Here is a 24,286-nt window from a genome sequence, read left to right on the forward strand (position 1 = left end):
AAGAGAGAAAACTTCATGTTTAGAAAGGAAAAGATTTTTGTTTTGTTTTGTTTTTTGTTGTTGTTTTGAGATGAGGTTGAACTTTCTATTCTTCATTCTTTTTTACCTAAGCTCAGCTATTAAGCAATGTATTAATAGTGAGATCTTTGGTCCCTTTATTTGTTGAACTTCATATGACTAACTTAATTAGGAACATTTGGATACTTGTCCAATTAATGTTTTTACACTTAATGTTTTACATTTTATACAAATTATGCCAAAGCCAGTAGGAATATTGGGTGCCATGATTCCTAATTTGTCACTTAGGGAGGCTTAATCAAAATTAGTTTTGCCTCTCTACCTTTTCTGTTTGAAGAAGTAGAAAAAGATGTTTTCCTGGCTTTTTTCTAAGCTCTTGACTTGGTCAGGATGCTGACATGTTTTGACTATCTGCATATGAACTTCTTCCTTCCCACAGAATCAGAAGTTAGTGTTTATCACCAACCAGCCAAGATGAACATGGTGAAGAGGATCATGGGGGGGCGACCAAGGCAGGAGGAGTGCAGCCCCCAGGACAACGCCTTAGGACTGATGCACCTCCGCCGTCTCTTCACGGAGTTGTGCCATCCTCCCCGGCACATGACTCAGAAGGAACAAGAGGAGAAGCTGTACATGATGCTGCCAGTGTTTAACAGGGTAAGTCCACATTGCTGAGGCCATGCTTTCCAGGACTGGTTAACACTGCAGGAATTTGAAGGTTAGAGTAAATCACAGAGAGGAAGAAATGTTAGAATGAGTGTTTAGAAGCTTGATGTTTTCTTTACTTCCTTTCAATTTACTGTGAGCCACGTAACTTTATCTGAGACCTGGTCGGAGTGAATTCCATTTAGTTTAACAGATAAAAGGAAGACTGAGCATTCTGTAAAATGTTCCTATAATGGTTGAGTTTTGGAAGAGGGATGCGTTATAAATTACCATTTGCTATTTCCTTTTTTTTTTTTTTTTGAAATGATGGTTTATTGCACCAAAGAATGTAATTGCCCAAGTATATTTTGTATACTTGATGGAATCATCTCAGTTTGCTTTGTTGTTTGGCAGGTTTTCTGTAAGAGATTTTGTAGTTATAGGCCCAAGAGAGTCTAAATAGAGTTAATTTTTAAGGTATTTTGTGAAGTTGATTACATGTGTAACAGTCTTGGTGGGAATATTTAATTTTTATATTTTTATCCAAGCTGTACAAGTACATAGTTCAAAAATTCAGGTAGTTCCAGAGGCTTTCAGACCCCACTGCTCCTCACCGCCAGTCACTGCTGCTGCTTTTAGCTTTTTCAGCACTGAAGGTCACCCCTTGAAAGAAAGTTGTTTAAAAGTCTGTGGGTATTGGGGAAGGGAGGTCTCCTTCGAGAATGTGATGTAGGGGCACGTGGGTGGCTCAGTCAATTGAACACCCGACTCTTGATTTTAGCTCAGGTTGTGATCTGGAGTGGTGGGATCAAGCCCTGCATCAGGCTCTGTGAGCAGCAGGGAATCTGCTTGAGAGTCTCTCTCTCTCCCTCTACCCTTTCCCTGCTCACGTGCGCGTGTGTGCATATACTCTTTTTTTCTCTCTGGTCATATAAATAGGTAAATCTTAAAAAAAGAGAGAGACAATATGATGTGATTCTTGAGGCCTTAAATGATAACCATTAGCCCAATTGGAATTATTAACTGGACCAGATTAACCAAGAAGATAATTAGAGTAAGAGATTAAAGCATGAATCAAGATAAAAAGCAACAAATATTTTCATATGTGCCAACATCTATAAGGAGTTCCAAGAAGTTGATTTTATATCAAGGAGGAACAAAAAAAAAAAAGACTGTCAAGATTGATCAGAGGTACATCATGATGGGTTTGTATATTGTATTAGAAGTCAGCACTTTTCCGGGAGGCATGAGGAGCCAATGAAGTATTTTAAGCAATAGAGTAAGAGAGTAGAAGGGAGCAAGGTAAGGTGTCTACTAGGTTTCTAATTTGGGAAACTAACTGGGAATTGTTTTTTTCCCATTTGCTCAGAAAGAAAATTTTAAAAGATAGATTCAGTTGAATTATTTGTGAGCTTCCCAAGTGAATGTATTCAGTAAGCAGAGTTTAGAAACTCGGGTATAAGATTTGGCTGGATATGTGCTTTGGGGACTCTGGCAAGAATGGGGTAGTTGAAATCCTGGAAGGGGATGAGAGAGTGTACTCATGGCTTATAGTGCCAAGTGAGAAGAGCACTCAACTAAGGATCATCCATGGAGAATAAGAATGTCTAATGAAAGGAGAGGAACACCTGAAGGGTACACAACAGGAGTTGGACAGTAGCAGTACAAAAAGAATCAGGAGAGGGGCGGCTATAGAGCCCAAAGATAAATGTATGAAAAGAGAAAGTAGTCAGCACTACCATGTATCATAGAGAGAGACCCAATAAGATGAATGTTCATGAAATTTGATGGTTTGTAAGTTACTAGAATGGCAGAACCAGAAAACAGTGAGTTGATAAGTGAATGGGAGATGAAGAGAGGCAATAGGAATATACTGGGCTTGTAGAAATTTGAAAGAAAGGAGAACCAAAGAGATGAATGGATGTGAACTTGATGATAAGAAGGGTTTTTGTGTGTGTGTTTCTTGTGTTTTGCTTTGTATGTAAAGATGGAGGAGATTCTGGCACATAAAGAGAAGGGAGAAACCAGTGGAAGAGGAAATGTGGAAATTTTTAAGAGTGAAAGTGATTGAAGTGATTGAGAGAGGAGAGCATGGAGTCAGATTACTGCGGAGCAGGGGCGCAGGTGAGCCTTGCCCAGGAGAAGGATACTCCAACCCGGAGAAGAGCACATTTTGTTGGGTGTGAATATGATTTGTAGTTAGGTATGAGAAGTTGAATAAGATCTTGCTTGATGACCTCAATTTCTTATAGTCATCAACAGAAGATGAGCCTTGGAATAAGTTAAGGGGTTTAAGAAAATTGTGATGATTTGGAATATTACAAAAGAGAATGAGAGTGATGGTTGAAAGGGATGTTGAAAGAATTAAAGGGAAAAGAATTGAGGGTCCAGTGGAAGTTGGAGATGATAAATTTGTACTGGATCTTAGCCACGTGGGTGTGTGATTTTTCTCCTGCAGGCACTTGGCAGCATGCGTGTAGAAGCAGATCAGGCAGAAAGATATATTATTTATGGGGATTGAGGTTTTGCTGGGCTGGTGGCAGCGGGGCAGGGGTAGACGGAGGATAGTAAGAGAGACCAGTTCGTACATCACCCATCGGGTTGAGTAAATGGGAGAGAGCGGGTGCAAACATTAGTACATTTAGAGGTTGTTCATTTTTTTTTAATCTGTGAAATAAGAGGCTGAGAATGATGGAGAGAGGAGATGTTCATGTAGGAACATGCAGAGAGGTGGGGAAGGGTTTAAAATAGCTGCTGTGAAAGTGAGGGAGAGAACAGATTACAGACAGCCATTTTTTTTTCAATTGTATCTTCATTGTTAATTTTAAAAATGTTATGTATAGCAAATTATTCCAGGACTCCTGATAGTCAGTACCACGTCACTGATTTTTAAATATTACATATGTTTAGGAAACAAAAGACACCATTTTAGAAAACTTTGTAAAAATTACAACCTCTGTTATTAGTCATATTTAATTTTTGAGTAGCTTTATTCAGCAACAAATATATATGGAGTTGTTTGTTTGTTTGTTTGTTTTTTAAAGATTTTTATTTATTTATTTGTCAAAAAGAGCACAAGCAGGGAGAGGTAACAGTCATTAATTTTTATTGGAATCAGTTCTGGGAAGTTGTTTGTTTCTTTTTTAATCTTTTTATTTTTGTTCTATCTCATTGTTACAATGTACTATTGGCCTACTGAATAGTTTGAGGTAATTTTCTTCTCTCAGACTTATACACATTAACGAAGTGATGGTAATGTTCAGAATAGTTAAGGCAGTTGTTCTCAGCTGTTAACACAAATTAGTAAGTAATATCCTACATATGTGTCCCATGTATTTCATCAGTAAGGCTTCTATAGCCAATTCAAGTGAGGCTTAGGCTGGAAGAATCATCTAAATATTTGTTTGTTAAGTAGAGTTGAGATGCTTTAGTGATTCTCTATTGCTTAGACTGTGACTTAGTTCTCTTATGTTATATATTGTCAGAAGTTTCATTATTCTTTCAAGTCAAAATTTTTAATTGCCTGAGTAAAAGCACTTATATATGCCTTGCCTTACACCTCTAGTACAGTGAGTGATTTTAAATATCATAAAGATCAGTTAGCTCTTAACTAATAAAAAGATAGGAACTTTTTTCCATACTATTGTGACCAATTTAAAAAATACATAGTATTCACTGGATTGTCATTAGCAAAAGAAAATTATCCTTAGATAAGATATCCAATCCATTAAGTTTGAAATATATAGCTGTATTTCTTTAGTGTTTGACCATTTATACATGAACATTCTCCACTGCTAAGAAAGAGCTTTAATGAAGGGTGTCTGGTTAAGTGTCTGAATTTTGATTTTGGCTCAGGTCGTGATCTCAGGGTTGGGAGATCGAGCTCTGTGTTGGGCTCTGTGTTGGGGTGTGGAGCCTCCTTAAGATTTTTTCTCTCTCTCTCTCCCTCCCTCTGTCTCTTCCCAGCTTCCTCCCTCTCTTTAAAAAAAAAGAAAGAAAGAAAAGAACAAAAAAAAAAAAAAAAAGAAAAAAGAGTGAAAGAATAGCTCAGTATGGTTCTAGAGTTCCGGCCATGATTGCTAAAAATGAAATGTGCTATCAGTTTTTTTTTTGAGACTGCTTGATTCTTGCTAAATGGCAAAATAAACCATATTGCTGTTAGACATGAGCATCTATCTACAGAATCATTATTAAAGAGGGCTCAGTAGTGTTATTTCAATGTGTGATTTTTGCCTTTAAGAGACACAGGTTGAGAAATGGCATGTGTTGAGTCCTTTTTTTCTGGGCCAGGGCTCATGCTGAGGTCTTCAGCTGCCTCCCGTGGTCTTCATCACAGTCCTGCAAGGAGATTGCTGCTGTCATCTGAGAGATGATGATGGAGTCTGAGAAAAAGCCGAATACTATTTATCCAGGATTCTTAAAAATAATTCTTAAAAAAATAAATAATCTTAATAATTTTTCTTTTAGTCTTAAGAACAAAAGCTTATTGACAAATACTTGGCTTAAAACTATTAAAAAGTGAGTAACATTTTAGTCATCTAAAAATTAACTGTCATTGTTAATTACTGTGGTATATGTTATCATACTTCATTGTGTGTTTTACAATACAATTTTACTAACTAGATCTTCTATTAGAAACTCCCTTTGTTTTTTAATTATTTATATTTAGAAGCACCTAAGTTGAATATAGTGTTTTTCTTTTTTATCCTTTACAAGTGACCTTTACTTTTAAATTGTTGGCTTTAAAAGAATGCTCAAGTTGAGAATCAAATGAGAGTGAGATCAGGAGTCAGGTGAACTGTTTACATTTTTACAGCTTTGTGTTTACATATACACAGTTAAGTTCTTATTACCTAATACCAGTACAGTTGATATTGGACAGTGTAGCTTAGGGCTGTGCAAGAAAGGATTTGCTAAATTCACATCTGAAATAGTTATATTTTCTTACCCAGCCATTGGCAAAACTGAGTAGTTGCAAGACCCTTGCAGAGCAGATTAGAGTGCATGTTCTGAGCCAGGCGTACTCCGAAGGAGAGAAAGGGACTGAGCGTTCTCAGTTTCTTTTGAGTTGGTGGTCCTTCTTAGAAACAGGGAGAATACACATGTTTTCCTAATAATTTATATTAATTAATAAGAAGACTCACTTACTATGAAGTAATGCAATTGTATCTTCATTGTTAATTTTTAAAATGTTATGTATAGCAAATTATTCCAGGACTCCTGATAGTCAGTACTACGTCACTGATTTTTAAATATTACATATGTTTAGGAAACAAAAGACACCATTTTAGAAAACTTTGTAAAAATTACAACCTCTGTTATTAGTCATATTTAATTTTTGAGTAGCTTTATTCAGCAACAAATATATATGGAGTTGTTTGTTTTTTTTTTTTTTTAAAGATTTTTATTTATTTTATTTGTCAAAGAGAGCACGAGCAGGGAGATTGGCAGACAGAGGGAGAAGCAGGCTCCCAGCTGAGCAAGGAGCTGGATGGACATGGGGCCTCAGGACCTTAGGATCATGACCTGAGCCAAAGGCAGATGCTTAACTGACTGAGCCACCCTGGCATCCCTATATTGAGCTTTCGTGCTGTACTTGGCATTAAAATAACACTATTAGTATGTTCTCTCTGAGTATGCCAAAAACATTTAGTTGAGGAAATGCCAGAAAATTTTCTGTAGTTCAGGTGGATATTAAAAATGACTCTTCTGAAATCAAGTCTCACTGTGCTGTTCCCCTCTTAAGGTAAAACTGTGTAAAGTGACAGTGCTAGGGTTCATACGAAGTTTAAATGAGACAGCATAATACTGAGTGATAAAAGCAATGCTTGGAATCAGACAGACCTAATTTTGAGTTCTGTCTCCACCACCTTCTGGCTTTAGTTGTTTAACTTTTCTAAGCTTTAATTTCCTTATCTATAAAAATGAGGACACTATATAGGATTTTATGAGATTTAAATGATAATTCTCTGTCAAGTATTTGCATAGTGCTAGGCACATTATAAATGTTCTTTGTTTGGTAACTGTTAATCTTCCTGAATTTGGTAGATAGCATATTTGTTCCTCATTGCTGTTTTTTTTTTTAATCTGAGTTATGAAGGTCACATAGATGTTCTAGAGTCATTTCTTCTGAGTTGAACAGTCTCTTGCTTAGCTCTGTCCTTTGGCAAATGGGGAGATGGAGAACCAGAAAAATTTGACCAGTAGTGTCTGAGGGTGAAGAGAATCTCATCCTCCTTGTACTCCCAGCTCATGCTCCATCCTCTGTAGCACACCTTTAAGTACATGATTGAAATGTTGCCCTTTTTTAAGTAATATTGCTATTTGTAGAAGGTGGTTATGTACTAATATTTTAGATTTAATTGTTGAAGTTAATGACAGAAAAATCTACTCTTTGCTACCTTAGATGTTCAGTATTATCTAAATGTCAGTTCATGTTTTAGTCCCTGTACTTCTCCCACCTTACCTTATCTTGCACATTTCCCATCTCATAAAATACATTCCATTTGCACCAGTCTTTGGATTCCTCCCCTACCCCAGTCCCTCGTCCATGTCCACCTCTTAGCACAGCTCTTTGAGGTGCCCAGCACCCTCTTTGTTGGGCAGTCTGAATTGTGTGACTTTGTCTCATCACGCAGTGTCATTCCTTCATGGCAGTGTCATCTCAGGGAGACCTTCTTGGATAGCCTGTCCCCACAATAGGCATTCCCTTCTGGTTACCCTGTTTACTTCTTTTAGAACATATCACTAATGTAATTTCTATTCTTAATTTGTCTAATGTTTCTCTCCTGTACTAAAATATGAACTCCGCAAGCATAGGAATCCTCTTTGATTCATTTACTTTGGTATTCACCACTACCTGTTTACCTTTGTATTCATGACTCCAGATGTTGCCTGGCATATATACAGATCAATAAATATTTATGAGTGAATAAATGAAAAGAATGAATCACTAGACTAAAAGTTGTTTATGTCAAAGAAGCAATAGTTGTTTCGTTTCAAATTAGCAAATAGGACATAACTCTTTTTCTGTAATAGTGATTTGGTCAGTTCAAGGAAGGCATATCTTTTGAAAAAAGTTTCTCATGTCAATAAAGCAGTTAAATGTCAGGATTTGTATGAAAATTTAGATTTTTTTCTTTCTTTCAAAGCAGAGTGGGAGGGCGGTAAAGGGACAGAAGGAGAGAGAGAATCTATGCAGGCTCCACGCCCAGTGTGGAGCCCAATGCAGGCCCTCATCTCAAAACCCTGAGATCATGACCTGAGCAGAAATCGTTTTGGGCATTTAGCCGACTGAGCCACCCAGGTGCCCCACGTTAGTTGCATTTTTAATAATGTATTATTCACCTAGGGTGGAGACTGCTTCAATAACTATATCCATATACTGTCTAAGAAACGATCTTTTTGTTTTATGAAGTTGTCCTCATAACTCTTCAGAATAAAATAATTCTTTTTTTTTTTTTTTAAGATTTTATTTATTTGTCAGAGAGAGGGAGAGAGAGCAAGCACAGGCAGACAGAATGGCAGGCAGAGGCAGAGGGAGAAGCAGGCTCCCTGCCGAGCAAGGAGCCCGATGTGGGACTCGATCCCAGGGTGCTGGGATCATGACCTGAGCCGAAGGCAGCTGCTTAACCAACTGAGCCACCCAGGCGTCCCCAGAATAAAATAATTCTTAATAATTCTTAGTAGCGGGGCGCCTGGGTGGCTCAGTGGATTGAGCCACTGCCTTCAGCTCAGGTCATGGTCGCAGGGTCCTAGGATTGAGCCCGGCATCGGGCTCTCTGTTCTGCAGAGAGCCTGCTTCCTCCTCTCTCTCTGCCTGCCTCTCGCCGACTTGTGATCTCTGTCAAATAAATAAATAAAATAAATCTTTTAAAAAAATAATAATTCTTAGTAGCAAAATATGTATTAATATATTCTGAGTAATAGGAATATTTGCCTGTTTTAAATTAGTTTGATGAAAAGCTTCATAATTGCCTTAGCAAAATACAAAATTGTTTTTACAGATTTTATTTATTTATTTGACAGAGATTGACAGTGACAGAGGGAATATAAGTAGGGGAGTGGGAGAGGGCAAAGCAGGCTTCCTGCTGATCAGGGAGCCCAGTGCGGGGCTTGATCCCGGACCCTGGGATCATGACCTGAGCTGAAGGTAGATGCTTAACGACTGAGCCACCCAGGTACCCCCACGATGGTTTTATAAATAACAGTTATATACTCACATTTCTGAGTTGGTAGTAGAATGGTTATTCAAGCCTTTGTCATTATTAGGCTTCTCAGTTTCTAGTCTGCCTCCAATTTGTTTGTTAAAGAATATGGGTCTTACTAACAAATGACCCAGTTGAGTTATAAACACATAACATTTATCAGTATCTCAGCCAAAAAAACCCAATTTATTGAGGTCTTGAAAAGTCCAGTTTATTCTTTAAGATCATGTAAAATTACTCCTATGTAAAGTTAATGAACAGTCCTTAGATAGCCAAACAAAAGTATACCCTGTAGAGTTGATTTGTTTGTTTGGTATTATAAGGAATATAGTATGTGTTGTAAGAATGTAAGAAATATATTTGTTATAAGGAAATTACATTATAAGCTGTATCCTTTTCTTGAGGATCCTTGGAAAGAAATTTTTATGTTGTAGTATAAAAATGGAGATACTTCCTTAGATATATATTTTTTCTTACCTAAGGACATTGTGAACCATGTAGTAGAGTAGTTCTTCTCTTTTGTATATTTGAGCCAAAATTTATGACCCAAACATGGCAAATACAGAACTGGTCTTTTGGTCTTAGATTTTGTGTTTTTTTCCCCCCATCTATTCCCTAGCCTGATTTATTTCCTTGTTTTTGTTTTCTTTCATAATTTTGTATTCTCATGTTACAATTTATTTAGCCTTCAGTTCTACTTAAGTGTTCTCTAGAATTTGTTGTTGTGGGTGTAGGAAACAGGATATAAACAAACATATTTAGGGGATATCTCCATAAATTAAGGTAAAATAGAATACGAAGATGAGTAAGATATAATCCCTCCTTTTGAGTGACATTTGAATAGATAATAAGAATACAAGATACTGTGTGATGAGTATTATAATAGAGAGCTGTCATAATAGTTTTAGAAGACCGGATTTCCTTTTAGCATAAAAGAACATTTTTCAAAATAATATTTCAGGATACATCCAGTTAAATAGCCATTTCTTTTCCTAAGACTGTTGTTCCAGGTTTCATTTCTTTGTCCTCTTTGCTGAGTCCACACTGATTTATCTTTAAGAAGTATGTATTCTAGGGGTGCCTCATGGCTCAGTGGGTTAAGCTTCCAGCTCTTGGTTTAGGCTCAGGTCACGCATGATCAGTGGTCTTCAGATGGAGCCCTGCCCCATGTAGGGCTCCATGCTCAGAGAAAGTCTGCTTAAGATTCTCCCTCTCCCTCCCTCCCCTTCCCCACTTGAATGCGCATTCTCGCTCTCTAAATAAATAAAAACTTTTTTTTAAAAGATTTATTCTAAAGTTCATTTGTCTTAGTTTTTTTTATTAAAACAAGTATATTTCATGACCCTCATCATTCATTTTCTTTAATCTTTTTCCTAACAGTACTATTTTGGAAATTGTACAGTTTAGAAATTCTGAGCTATAGCATGAGTTTAGTAATTCTGTATTCAGTCTAGGACTTAACTATAGATGAATCCCTGCTCTTCACCATCTGATGTATCTGTGTACCATCATGGAACCTTACATTTTTCTCTAATTTTTTTTTTTTTAGATGTATTTACTTATTTTAAAGAGAGAGCACACATTGGAATGTGAGTGGGCGTGAGTGAATGTGAGAATCTTCAGGCAGACTTTCTGCTGAGTGCAGAGCCATACTCAGGGTGGGGCACCGCTCAGCTCCACCTCAGGATCCATGGATCATGACCTGAGCCTAAACCAAGAGTCTGAAACTTAACCCACTAAACCACCCAGGCTTCTCTTTCTCTAAATTCTTAATTTAGATCTCTTCAAAGAAACATGCTTTCTAAAGTTTACCAGTAAGATGGATTCAGATTTTACACACAGATAATTATACTTTGGCTTTTATTTCATTTATTTAATCATTAATTCAAAAGATTGTGTAATATGTACTAGGAAATGTGGCTAGATATGATTTATTGAAAGAGTTGTATTTTAAACATACTCAGATTCAAAGTATCTGTATAAGAATACTTTTTTGACTTGATTTTCAAGTCATACCATACTTTGAAATATACAGAATGAAAGTCAGTAGTTGGCAATGCTTCATTAAAATTGTGGCTTTTTTTTTCATCCACAGGTTTTTGGAAATGCTCCGCCAAATACGATGACAGAAAAATTTTCTGACCTTCTGCAGTTCACAACCCAAGTCTCACGACTGATGGTGACAGAAATTCGAAGGAGAGCATCAAACAAATCTACAGGTATTTTTACTGAAACCAGGAAAAACTATTTGAATAGACTGTTTGGTAAAAGTGCTATTAAAATAAAAGAGAAAATTGACTCAGTTTTATCCATGTGGGTTTTAATTACCTGTCCCCGTTTCCATTCTCACACTCCCTGCTGTTGGTGGGTTCAGCATCTCCCAAGTGGAGCAGCTGTACTCAAGACCATTGTCCTGGGACCTCCGATCCCCACCCCTGCACTCCCAAGAACACTGTTTCCTTCTGAACAAATCCAGATTCCTAGCATGACATTGAAGGCAAATCCAGGATCTGGCTGTATGAAGTTATTTTTAGTCTACAATATTATTTCTTGTTTTCTTTTCTATATTTCAACCAAACCAAGCTGCTTATAGTTGTAAACATGCTGAGCTCTTATTTTTATCCTTTACTTACGATGGTTCACCCAGAGGGGAGACTCTCCCCCCCACCATCGGTATGTCTAAATCTTTGAAGCTTAGATATTAACTCATACCTCTTCGATGGAATGTTTCTTGATTCCCTTAATCAAAGGAAAAACCTCTTTGTAATTACTCTTTGCTTCTCAATTCCACCAGGGGTTATTTGTGTGTGACTTCATCTTCCTATTAGACTGCTTAGGGGTCTTTAACCTATAATTTTTACATATAATAAGCTTTATTCGGTAATTTTAAAGTTCCTCAGGTATCCTCCCTTTATCCAATATTAAAATAAGTTTCTTGACTTTATTTTGTTATTTGGGTTTTGTAATGGTTGTTTGGGTGGTAGCTTTCTTATTGAAGCATTAGACTAATAAATTGATGATTTGAATTCTCTTTATAATGTCCCTTTGGACAATCACTTATTTTTTCATCCCATCAAATTCCTGTTTTTCCCATAGTTAACAATAATGCTTTTATTCAGTAATCTTATTTTTAAATTTATTTTTTATTAACCTAATACAGGCATGTATTTAAAGGTCAGATAGTTAAAATGTTAATTAAAAACAGCATCTCCCTTCCATCATACTAGTTCAACTCCATTTCTCACTCTCACATTAAAAAAAAATTTTTTGGCATTTACCTGTGCCTCTAAATGATGTGCTTGCAGTATGTGCCCCTCCTTTTTTTCCACATTTAGATCTATCTTTTGACTTCCACAAAAGAAAATGAGGCTTTCATTCTCTAAAGTTCACCACCATTGCCCATACAGTGTGTGCTTTCTAAGTCCCTCCAGTATAGTTCTGTCTCAATTTGATTAGATCAGTATTATCTTGTATGGACTGTGACCACAGTATTTAAGATGAGTCATATGGTATGCTGTGATTTCTTTTCTTGAAGACTTCTTTTCCTCCACCTCCAAATGAGTTAATAATTGCCTATATTTTGTTTCCTTTTGTAGATTTTCATCCCACATTCATCCCCTATTGCTAAAATGTTTTTCTGAATCTCCCTTCAATATCATTGAAGGCATCAGATATTCTGACAGTTTCATCTTCTTTCAGATAGCTCTTCCGGAACTTTCAGATAGCTCTTCCGGAACTTTCTGGCTTGCATTAATCCATTAATCCATGGTAGTTGCTCCCTAGGCCAGCCGCATAGCTGTCCCTTTTATTTTTCCACTCATGTTGTCTGAGGTATCTTTCTAGTTCTTTGAGATGGAACTTCTGTTTTCTGAATCTCAAGGCATCTTTCTTTCTCAAACTAACTTTTTCATTTTTTTTTTTAAGATTTTATTTATTCATTTGACAGACAGAGATCACAAGTAGGCAGAGAGGCAGGCAGAGAGATGGGGAAGCAGGCTCCCCGCTGAGCAGAGCCCCACGCAGGGCTCAATCCCAGGACCCTGGGATCATGACCTGAGCCGAAGGCAGAGGCTTTAAGTCACTGAGCCACCTAGGCGCCCCTAACTTTTTCATTTTTGTTAAGGCATCTTTTCCAGCAGTTTCCTGAGGAAAGATGCAGGGGAATTACCATTTAAGGTTTAGGTTTTGTGTGTTTGTGTGCTTTCATTTTGTTGTGTTTTTTAGAAATCCCATTAGTGAAAAAACATTTTTTTGACTGTTACTGTGAAAGATGGGTTCCTTTCTTTTTATAAAGGAGGGTGAAATCTTCAGGTGGACAGCCTTGCAGGTACCTTGGCTTAGAACAACAGGTCATTTAGCATGACTTTATTGCAGAAAGGAGAAACACAAAACCAGGGGTTCAGCAGCAGACACAGGTCCACCACTCTCATTATCTCATAGAAAAGTGTGCTTGGAAAATCCCTGATGCCCCTCCATTCCTGAAGTACAAACACAAATATGAACTTATCAGTGAAGAAATAAAAGAAACTGCTTATGATCTACGCTGTTTGAGTACTGGAATTGAGTGTCTCTTGGATGTTTATAGGAGCTGTTTACAGATCATTGCTGTTTAGTCCCAGGAGACTTTGGGCCCCAGGGGAAGTTACAGGCCCTCCTACTAAACAGCGGAAGCTACCAGTGTCATGGGAAGTTGAGTTTAGGTCTAGCAACTCCCTTGGGGATGTAGTTGTAGGGGGTGTCTTAGCTAGGTCCTTCTCCAGGCAGCCCAGGGTGAGCTCCCGGGGTCATTTTGGAAAATCTTGCAGCTTGCATTACATTTATCCCCCTTTCAGTAGGTATCAGATTCTAGGTTAGAAATAATTTCATGTGAGAATTTAAAAATAATTTCTCCTTCATATTCTGGATTCCTGCACTGCTATTGAGAAACCTGAAGCTACCTAGATTGTTGTTTGTTTCTTTGATCAGCCTTTTTTTCCTTTTTTGAGCATTTAGGATCCTCTCTTTGGCTCTCCTGGTCAAAAATTTCATGATACCATGCCTTGGAGCATATATTCTTATACATTACACTGAGCTTTGACCTTTGGGAAAATTTTGGGAATTATTTATATAATAATATCCTCCACTCAGTTTTCTTTTTCTAGTCAGGTGTACCCCTGAGACTGTCCCTCTCATTTTCTTATTTTCTCTCATTTTGTATTTTTGGCTTTTGACCCTATCAGTTTTACCATCCAGCCCTTTTATGAAGGTTGTTTTGTTTTCATTTGTGACTTGTAATTTTAATTCCTAAATGTTTCTTTTTTTATTGGTGTCTATTCTTTCATAGATTCTCTTTTTAGTTCTGTTTCTTTCAGGTGGCCGTTTTTGTTAATTTGCTTTTGTCTGTCTTTTAGGTTAGAGGACTTCCTTGGCCATCTGCTCCTATGTAAGAATGGGGCCATAGAAAGCTGCCCGCAGCTCTGCACTTGTGGGTGGGGCTTGAAACTGTGGGCGTCAGCCCAGCGTGCTCTTGTGAGGCTATTCTGTTGACTCTCTCCCCTGAGCTAGGCAGAGTCCCCAGTTAAGAATGTCCAGTTTCTACTTGGAAGATACATGTCTGCCTCTCAGCATTTTGGAAGCCAAGTAGGGATAAGGTCTGAGGACCTTCAGCATCCAGGGCGTAAGCTTCTGCTTCTGCATGATCTCCATGAGCCCGCAGCTGGGCCTGGTGTGATGGCCTCGCTCCCTCGCTCCCGCCCCAACCTTGACACACTCCCTCACTCTTTGCAGTGAGCAAACACCCAGTGTGGTGCCCACATTAGTGGGATCGGGGCGGGGGGTCCTCAGTGCTCTTTAACATACTTTTACCAGGCCTTCTGTGTACACTCCCATGTTTACTCCACTTCTAGAAGCACCTGGCACCCACCAATTCCTGAGCCTGTTGGAGGTTCTGTTGTCATTTAGTTGCTTTTTCATTTTTCCTGCACTTGCTTTAAGATTCTAGAGTTTGCTAAATCAGTTACCACTAACCTCTCTGCTATTTTCGTATCCAAAATGTTGCTTTCATCTTTCCTATTCTTTTTGTCCTTATGGGTTTAGCCTTTTTGAAAAATCCTTTTATAACCATTTTAGTGGGTGTATTAATCTGCTCAAGCTGCCGTAACAAAATACCATAGACCAGTGATGTAAATAAGAGAAATATTCCTTCACAGTTCTGGAGCCTGAAAGTCTTAAGATCAGAGTGTCAGTGTGATTGGTTTCTGGTGAGATCTCTCTTCCTGGCTTTCTTTTTTTTTTTTTTTAAAGATTTTATTTATTTATTTGTCAGAGAGAAAGCGAGCGAGATCGAGCACAGGCAGACAGAGTGGAAGGCAGAGTCAGAGGGAGAAGCAGGCTCCCTGCGGAGCAAGGAGCCCGATGTGGGACTCGATCCCAGGACGCTGGGATCATGACCTGAGCCGAAGGCAGCTGCTTAACCAACTGAGCCACCCAGGCGTCCCTCTTCCTGGCTTTCAAATAGCACCTTCTCAAGGTGGCCTCACCTGGAGAAGAGACAGAGCGCGGGTGTCTCTTCTTATGAGGGCATTAATGTCATCATGAGGACCCCTACCATCATGACTGCATCTGAACCCTAATTGTCTTTCAGAGGCATCTCTGATACCATCACGTTAAGAGTTAGTGCTTCCACAGAGGAATTTGAGGAAGAGGGACACAATTCAGTCCATGGCTGTGGGGCTTCAGGAGAGAACAGAGATAAATGCATGTGCATAACCTTCCATCTTTAACGAGAGCCCATCATGGAGTCTTTGGAGCAACAGCCATTACAATATTTTTAGATCGAGGGACTAAGTTTCTTATTCGGAAGTAGTACATTGTATTAATCGATGTATGGATTTTAAAGTGAGATGATTTTAATTATACTTGCAGTCCGTAAAGCAAGTTCAGTGAAAGGTTGTGAGATAGTTTAAGGTAACTTCCCACCCCTGTCTTCTCCTTTCTCCACGTACAGTGGGACTGCATTCTTTTTGTCTTTCCTGATTTCAGTTATTTCTGTAGAACAGAGAAGTTGCACTTAAATATAAGATTTGTGTATTTTATGCCTTTTTAGCTATTTTAAACAGGTAACATGAAGGGAAATTTCTCTGTTCTATACTGACTCCTGTCATTGAATTTTCTTTCTTGAGCGGTATCCCTGGATTAGAATAAAATATTCCCCAAATTGTATTTATACTTGCTTTTCTGTTGCTGTCTTTTTAAAATACCTAATCTGCATGTTTGTAGAAAAACACTTTTCTGCCCTAGAGATTTGTTTTCCTAAGTCCTCTTATGATTTTACATACATAGGGTAGGTTTTTCGACAAAATGGAAAGTATCTTAAATGAAGCACATGATGTCTTATTGTTAAATACAGTAATAGTTACACGGGGGTTTTTCTTAAACTTTTTATGTTACAATAATTCTAGACTCAATCAGAAGTTGCAAATATAGCATGACTTCTTGATTTCTGGGTATTTTTAAGATACATTTTTCCAGATCATGTAATTCCATATAATTTTTAGTTTTAAATTTTGAAATTTATTAACTTCAGAGTCCATTGAATTGAAATTCAATTTTTGTAGATATTACTTCCATAAGAGAAAACTTTCCTGTTCACCCTATCTCAAATAGATCCTTTATCCTCTATCCCCACACCAGTATTTTATTCAGTCACCTTAAATACTGCCTATAGAGCTTTGTCATCTGAAAATATCTTAGTTTACTTAGTTTTACTATCTGTTGTGTTCACCCTTATATGACTTAGAGGACTACTTGTCACAGATGAGGTGCTCAAAAAAATCTTTACTGATTTTTGATAGAGGATTTCTCTATTTGGTGGTTTATCTTTTAAAATGCTTTGAGAATTAGAAGTGTTAGAAAAGCCAGACTTACTATGGTTAAGAGAGAAAAGCATAATTTTGGAGTATATCCTTTGTCAGTCTTAAAGACCCCTGGCTGTGGGAATTCTTATTCTTTTATTTTTAGTGTTTAATATTGGAAGTTTCTTTTAGTGAATGTTATCAAACTTGGATGGGGGCAGGGTGCCTGGGTAGCTCATTCATGTAAGTGTCTGTGCCTCATTTGGTTAAGTGTCTGTGCCTCATTTGGTTAAGTGTCTGCCTTTGGCTCAGGTCATGAACCCAGGGTCTTGGAATGGAGCCCTGCCTTGGGCTCCCTGCTCAATGGGGAGTCTGCTTCTCCCTCTCCCTCTTCCTCCACCGCTGCTCAGTCTTTCTTTCTCTCTCTCTCTCTCAAATAAATAAATAAAAGTCTTTTTAAAAAGATACTTTGGAGATTTTTTTGATCTTTTGGTTTTTCTAGTAAAAAATTTTCAGGATTCCTAGGCATATTCTGAATCATCTTTTTTCTTTTTAAGATTTTGTTAGAAAGAGAGGGAGAGAGAGAGCGGGCGCGCGTGAGTGCGGAGGGAGGAGCAGAGAGGAAGGCAGACTGTGCCGGACTCTATCCTGGAACTTCATCCTAGGACCCCGAGATCATGGTCTGAGCTGAGTCCACTGCTTAACCAATTGAGCCAGCCAGGTGCCCCTGAATCATCTTACCTCTTGTATATCCTATTCTCATTTTCTGATTGACTGATTTTTATTGCAGCAAAAAACACATAACATGAGATTTACCCTCCGAACAAAATTTTAAGTGTATCGTACAGTTCCCTCTAAGTGCAGTGTCTTACAGTAGATCTTTTTTTTTTTTTAAGATTTTATTTATTTATTTGACAGACAGGTAGGCAGAGAGGCAGGCAGAGAGAGAGAGAGAGGAAGGGAAGCAGGCTCCATGCTGAGCAGAGAGCCTGATGCAGGCCTCCATCCAGCTTTGGCTGAGATCATGACCATGACTGGTGCCGAAGGCAGAGGCTTTAACCCACTCAGCCACCCAGGCGCCCTTACAGCGCCTTTTTTTTTTTTTTTAACCTTTTTTCTAATCTTCTATAACTGTAACTTTATACTCATTGAACAGCAGCTCTCCATCTCCTTCTCTCAGCCCTTGGCATCATTCTACTTTTTGACGCTGAATTTGGCTACTTTTGAACTTGTATTTCACAGAAAGTTATCATTGAAAGTAATTTGCTGTAATTCTATGCACATAATTTTTCTTCAGAAATTGAGCCCTCTGTGATTCATTTGAAAGTTGTCTGTATTTGTTGTGCATCACAGCAAGGTTATTTTTTTAGGATTCCTCTGAATTTGGTGTGAAGTACTTGTTATTTAGTATGTTACCTAATTACCACTCACATATCAAGCCTCTCTATCAGATCGCTTCTAACGTGGATTATAGATATCTCAGTAGGAATATAAGTATATCTGCAATTCTGTTGTTTGAATCCATCCATCAGAAGTTAGTAAAAATGGAAATGTGCAAAATGCATATAAAGACTGGTATGTAATACATGAGGGCAACTTGACAGTTCTTGTATTCTCTGCCTCCCATAATTCTCTTTTGGTTGTTGCCTCCATGTGGCTTTTGTTAAAAATATGTAGTGGCCCCCAACTAATTTGTGGCCATGTTGTGTACAGGGTATAGCTTAAGATTTTTTCCTACCTTTTGAAGTTACTTGTTAATAAGTTCCACTATGCAGTCTGCTTAACATGGTCCATATAAGTCATTGAAGCAAAAAATCTCCACCCATGTAAAAATAATATCTTCAGTTTATTATTAATGATATCACTGCATGATAGGTGCTGCTGTTAAATACAGTGGTATGATCCCCAGTGGGCAGTGGCCTGATGAGGGAGGAGCTAGTGGATGCTTACCACAACTGGTGTCTTACACAGAATCTGTGGTGGGATTAGTTTAATGCAGTGAATCCCTAAGTAGACAACCCAGCCTCTTTTTTTAAACAGAAAAACAGTGTGCCCCGCTGTCCTCCAAGGATTTCAAAGCCACAACACCCTCAGGTAATTTTATTCCCAAGGTGTGGTTGTGTATTATAAAATGAAAAAAAAAGAGCATGGAAACTATGAGTTCTAATACTATTTTTCTGACTAACTTGTGGAAGGTTTTGGGAATGGGAAAGAGTTTTGGAGGCTTGGTTTCTTCATTAATGAAAAAAAATCTCATAATACTGTGTATGTGTTTTACATATTTATCCTGTTGCATAAGTTTGAAAATGACTGCTTTAAATGCAAAGGAAATATTGTATTGCATTAAGTTTTACATTTTGATTGCTCTAAATACTGTCTGACTGAATTCACTCATAGTCTGTCTTTAAATTTCTTTTAAAATTATCTACCTTCTATTACTTAATCTAATAATGAGTTCTACTAACTCCATTTCTACATTTTTTCAGTTGATTGTATGTATTGAAATGCAGTGTGAAAGCTAAAGCTTGAATCAAATGATTGGCAACTCTCAAGATGGGTTAATATTAATATATTCCTTTCATTAACTCTTATAACCTTAAGTTAAATCATTTAAATTTGTATTTGTTAACTACTAGTGAAATTGAAGGATTCTACTGCAATTTTTCTTTACTAGAAGTGTTTTTCTTCCAAAGTTTTAAGAAACTGTAATTTCTTGAGGTTTAATTTAAAATTACTTTCTAGTATACATAATTTTTTAAAGATCACACTCAACTTTCAAGATTTTTACAATGAGCTTCTTGACTCATTTAAAATAAAAAGTGGGAGATCCCATTAAGGTGTTTTGAATGGCAGCAAACTGAAATAAGTAGGTAAGGGTAAAATAGTTCTTATGAATACATTTGTTATGTATCCCTTGTCAATGAGGTCTTCTCCACAATCTTCTCAGAAAGGGGTAGTTGTTATTATTAAGTTGGTAAAATTGTTAGATGCTGTTACTAATTGCACTCTACTGATCTTTTTCAATCTTTATTTTCATGTGTATTATTTAATCAGCTCAGCGATCCACTGAGTTGTTGTAATGTTTAATAATTCGAACATTGAGGGTTTTAAAAATCAATTATTTGTGTGTTCTTATGTTGTGGAAAATCTTAATATTCATTGTCAGCCAACACAAGAGTAACCACATATTTGTATAAATGCCCATCATCGCTCAGATAAATAGAACTGTTACAAGCCAAAAGTAGGTTTTTGGTGTTTGGGTTCTCAAAATAAGGATTAGCATTCATTGTTTATAATTGACGACTCACTGAATAACAGTTATTGAGTAGGAGAAAATACATATTTGTCCAGTGTCCTTTTAACATTAATAGCATTATATTGAAAAAGCATGGGTGGCATTTCAATTCACTCAGAATGTGTCTTATCTATAGCTCTCTAGCTTTCATACTGGGAAGGTAATTTTGTTGGTCTCTTCAGCCACTTTCTTTTTGTTCTCTGTCAGAAGCATAGGTAGTATTGACCAGTTCATTTTATTTATTTTTTTAAGATTTCATTTATTTATTTGACAGAGAGAGAGAGAGAGATCACAAACAGGCAGAACAGCAGGCAGAGAGAAGGGGGAAGCAGGCTCCCTGCTGAGCAGAGAGCCTGATGTGGGGCTAGATCCCAGGACCCTGGGATCATGCCCTGAGCCAAAGGCAGAGGTTTAACCCACTGAGCCACTCAGGTGCCCCGACCAATTCATTTTCTAATCAATGTTTTTGTCATTGTTGTTATGAAATAGAATTTTGTTACATTGATTTCATGATGGAATAATCAATTTGAAGACTGCAAGTAGTTTTTTAATATATTGAGTTATGAAGTTGGAAGTGCACAATTTAACACCAAAGTTGCCTACCTTGTGCAGAAGCCTAGGAATTGAAAGGACAGCATATCAGCCTTTGAGAATTTTTACTTACTGGAAAGGAGTCATCTTCCTTACACAAGCATTTATTTCCTATCAAGGAAAGAGCTTATGTAATATAGTGTTAAAACCTGACCCATTACAGATTTGCAAGAAGAAATTGCAGATCAGTATTTATCAGTGATCTCAAACCACAATTGCTAAAGAATGTTTCTTGGTGAGAGTCTTCTGTTTGCTCCCCTGTCTATTGAGACCTTCACAATTTAACTAGCCTTAAACATTGCTTTCTTTGTAGTATTATTCTCCTCAGAACTTGCAGGAATCTGTTTTCCATAGTAAACTCCAACATTCTTGATGTTTGTAATAAGTTGAGCTCAAAGTGCCCTTCTTTGATCTCCTTAGCTTGATTTATTCACTCATTTAACAGATATGTATTGGCTACCCACCTAGTGCCAGTGATGTGCTTCATACAAGGGATTGGCAGTGAACAAGGCAGACAAGGAGTCCTTGTGCTCCCATGACGTTTACTTTCTAGAGGGGGCGAGAAGGTATATCAGTGAAAATATGAATACAATAATTTCAACATTTTTAAGATGTTGAAATATTAGAAATAAGCTAGGATTCTTTTGGCTTCCCTCTTTTCCCTCTTTTGTTTTTTTGTTTTTTGTTTTTTTAAATCACTGTCTCTATCTCTTACAGGCTAGATAGTTTGGATTTGAATATAAGTTCTGTCACTGACTAGCTATGTGGCTCTCAGCAAATTATTCATCCTCTCTGTTTCTCAGTTTATATTATATATTATTATTATATTATATTATTATAACAGGTATAATGATAGAAAATAACTCATAAGGTTCTTATAAAGATTAAATGAGTTAAATCTTCAAGTACTTAAAAGAGTGTTTGTTGGGGCACCTGGGTGGCTCAAGTGGGTTAAAGCCTCTGCCTTCGGCTCAGGTCATGATCCCACGGTTCTGGGATCGAGCCCCACATCAGGCTCTCTGCTCTGTAGGGAGCCTGCTTCCTCCTCTCTCTCATTCTCTCTCTCTGCCTCCCTCTCTGCCTACTTGTGATCTCTGTCTGTCAAATAAATAAATAAATAAAATCTTAAAAAAAAAATGAGTGTTTGTTGTACAGTAAGACTTGGTAAAAATGAGCTATTTAACATTTTTTGTATTAAAATATTCTTTCAAATGGAGGTATACAAAGATGAAATATTCCGAGCACAGTATCCTATGTAAGTCTTGTATTCATTCAGTTATTTAATGAAAAACTTTATTTATCTTGATTGTCTTAAATGAAAGAAGAAAAAATATCTCCAAGCCAACCTAAATTCTATTTATTCTACCTTTTGCATTTTTATGTTGTGTGTGAAGTGTACACTAGCAACCTGTCAGGTTGGTTTTGATAAGTGAACAGATTGGACTTTCTGACACTAACTCATCTCATATATTGATAGAAACATTAATGAACTCTGTGCTGATGAAATTAAGCACATGGTTTGGGATTTGTCCCATTTCCCTTACTTCTAAAACCGTAACTGACTAAATTTTCTTTCCTCCGATGCTGTTCTGTGCGTGGCACTCATTATTCCCACTGTCAGGAGTTCAGGACCCCTTCGTGTGTGCCACTGGGCGGCTATGATTTGGGTCACCTCCACCAGAGTCTCTGCCCTTCCAGTTTGTCCTGCACATCACCACTGTATATCTGTATCTCTCTCTCTCTCTCTCTATATATATATATATCTGGTCTTAGACTGATCCTTTCATCGTGTACTTTGCTCAAGAAATTGTGCTTATAGAAAGCACGTGGATAGTAAATGATCATTTTGGGGCAGGTTTTAAGGAAGAACCTCTTTATATGTGATGTCTCCCCACCTCATGGGTTCCCTTTGGTTTTATAGAGGCTGCAAGTCGGGCCATAGTCCAATTCCTAGAAATCAATCAGAGTGAAGAAGCCAGTAGAGGTTGGATGCTTCTGACAACAATTAATTTGTTAGCATCCTCTGGTCAGGTAAGTTCTTTGTTTTTGTGTTTGATAACTTTTTTTATCCTCATGGAATTTTATGAGATTAAATTTATCATCGTATCTAATTAAGATTTTCTGATAATCATTATGTTCTTCTAATGCTTCTTACATGTTATTTCATGCTTCTTGTAACATCTCTATGTGGAGAATTCTGTTTTATTAATTTTATACCTGAGGGAATGCCTAACTTGAATAGCATTTTCCGTCTTTGTTGTCATAACACATGGAACATGATACCAGTGCACAGTGTGCCAGGTACAGCACTGGACTTCTGTGACTGTAGGCGAGTAGCCCGGAACTCTGGCTCCATGTGGCCCAGACCAACATTGCTGTGACCTGTGTTAGGGCTCTTGCCTTCTTTCTCCACCCCCCCTCTAAGTTTTTTAAACACATTTATTCTTTTTTCTTTTAGGTAATTTACATACCATATAACTCACCCATTTAAAGTGTGTAATTCAGTGGTTTTTAATATATTCACAGAGTTGTGTAGCCATCACCACAGGCTATTTCGGAACATTTCCATCATCCCATAAAGAAGCCCTATACCCTGTAGCTATCACACCCCCATTCCCTACCCCCGCCCCCAGTCTTTTTTTTTTTTTTTACTCAATTAACATGCAATGTATTTGTTTCAGGGGTACAGGTCTGTGATTTATCAGTCTTATATAATACCCAGTGCTCATTATAATGCATACCTTCCCCAATGTCTATCACCCAGTCACCCCATCCCTCCAACCCCTCCTCCCCTCCAGCAACCCTCAGTTTGTTTCCTAAGATTAAGAGTCTCTTAGGGTTTGTCTCCATCTCTGATTTCATCTTGTTTTATTTTTCTCTCCCTTCCCCTGTGATCCTCTGTCTTCTTTCTCAAATTCCTCATATCAAGGGCACTTGCCTTAGAAGAATCATCTAATGTCATTCACTAATAAGGAATAAATGACATGGAAAATACTTTTAAATTCTTTTAACTTTATGGGAAAATAGGGGAATACTGATGTTTTCAGGATGATATGTATTCCCTTCCCACTTGATTTATTCTGGAGATTGCCACTCCCCCTGCCCAGTCACCTTTAAACATCTGCCGTGATCTGTGTTGCATCTACTCAGTGATGATCTGTTTGGATGCCTGACTCTTGGCCTGTGATGTGGGCATGAAAGTTTATTCGACCTTCTACAGTTCTGAGTAGAATTACCTATCAAAGTTAGTGCCAGTCTTGAGAATGGTTATTATCTAAATTACCGTGGGGGTTTTAAACAACTCACATCATTTAATAATGGGATTTACAAAGGTGGGTGTGGCACTAGTCATACTACAGTGACAGGCCACAGTAGAAACAGTGCATATTCCTTAGTAACCATATCCTGGCAATAGTCACTAGCCTCAAGTAGTAGCCCTGGGACTTTTCTCCCTTAGAATGACCTGTTTCCCTCTTTTGTTTGCTGGTTTAGGTTTGTTTGTTTGTTTCTTTCTTTCTTTCTTAACATCGCAAAAGGAATTAGACCAACTTGCTCTGATGTACCTGGGACTTCCCACATGTTAGCTCAGAAACCCCACATGTTAGCTCAGAAACCCCACATCCCAGGCAACCCTTGAGTCATGGGCAAATGGAGATGTTTGTTTTCTCCAAGTAACCTTTAGATAGTCCTAAAGAGGC

The 24,286-nt window shown here is 37.7% G+C and overlaps 1 protein-coding gene across 5 annotated transcripts in view; it reads left to right on the top strand.

Annotated features, from left to right (window-relative positions):
* Positions 1-492: 492 nt before the first annotated feature.
* Positions 493-24,286, top strand: part of WDFY3 (WD repeat and FYVE domain containing 3) — a 182,621-nt gene continuing 158,827 nt past the window's right edge. For 3 of the 5 annotated variants that reach the window (XM_045079408.1, XM_045079410.1, XM_045079411.1), the window contains exons 1-4: positions 525-675; positions 10,966-11,089; positions 18,743-18,796; positions 22,510-22,619. In XM_045079408.1, the coding sequence (XP_044935343.1) occupies positions 571-675; positions 10,966-11,089; positions 18,743-18,796; positions 22,510-22,619 (393 nt within the window). In that variant the 5' untranslated portion in view covers positions 525-570. Of the gene's footprint in view, positions 676-10,965; positions 11,090-18,742; positions 18,797-22,509; positions 22,620-24,286 lie in introns of all 5 variants that reach the window. The other 2 variants (XM_004779357.3, XM_004779359.3) reach the window with 1 other exon arrangement.

The sequence above is a fragment of the Mustela putorius genome, unplaced genomic scaffold, assembly GCF_011764305.1.
Source record: "Mustela putorius furo isolate JIRA1106 unplaced genomic scaffold, ASM1176430v1.1 tig00000382_pilon_pilon_pilon, whole genome shotgun sequence".
NCBI classification, from domain to species: Eukaryota; Metazoa; Chordata; class Mammalia; order Carnivora; family Mustelidae; genus Mustela; species Mustela putorius.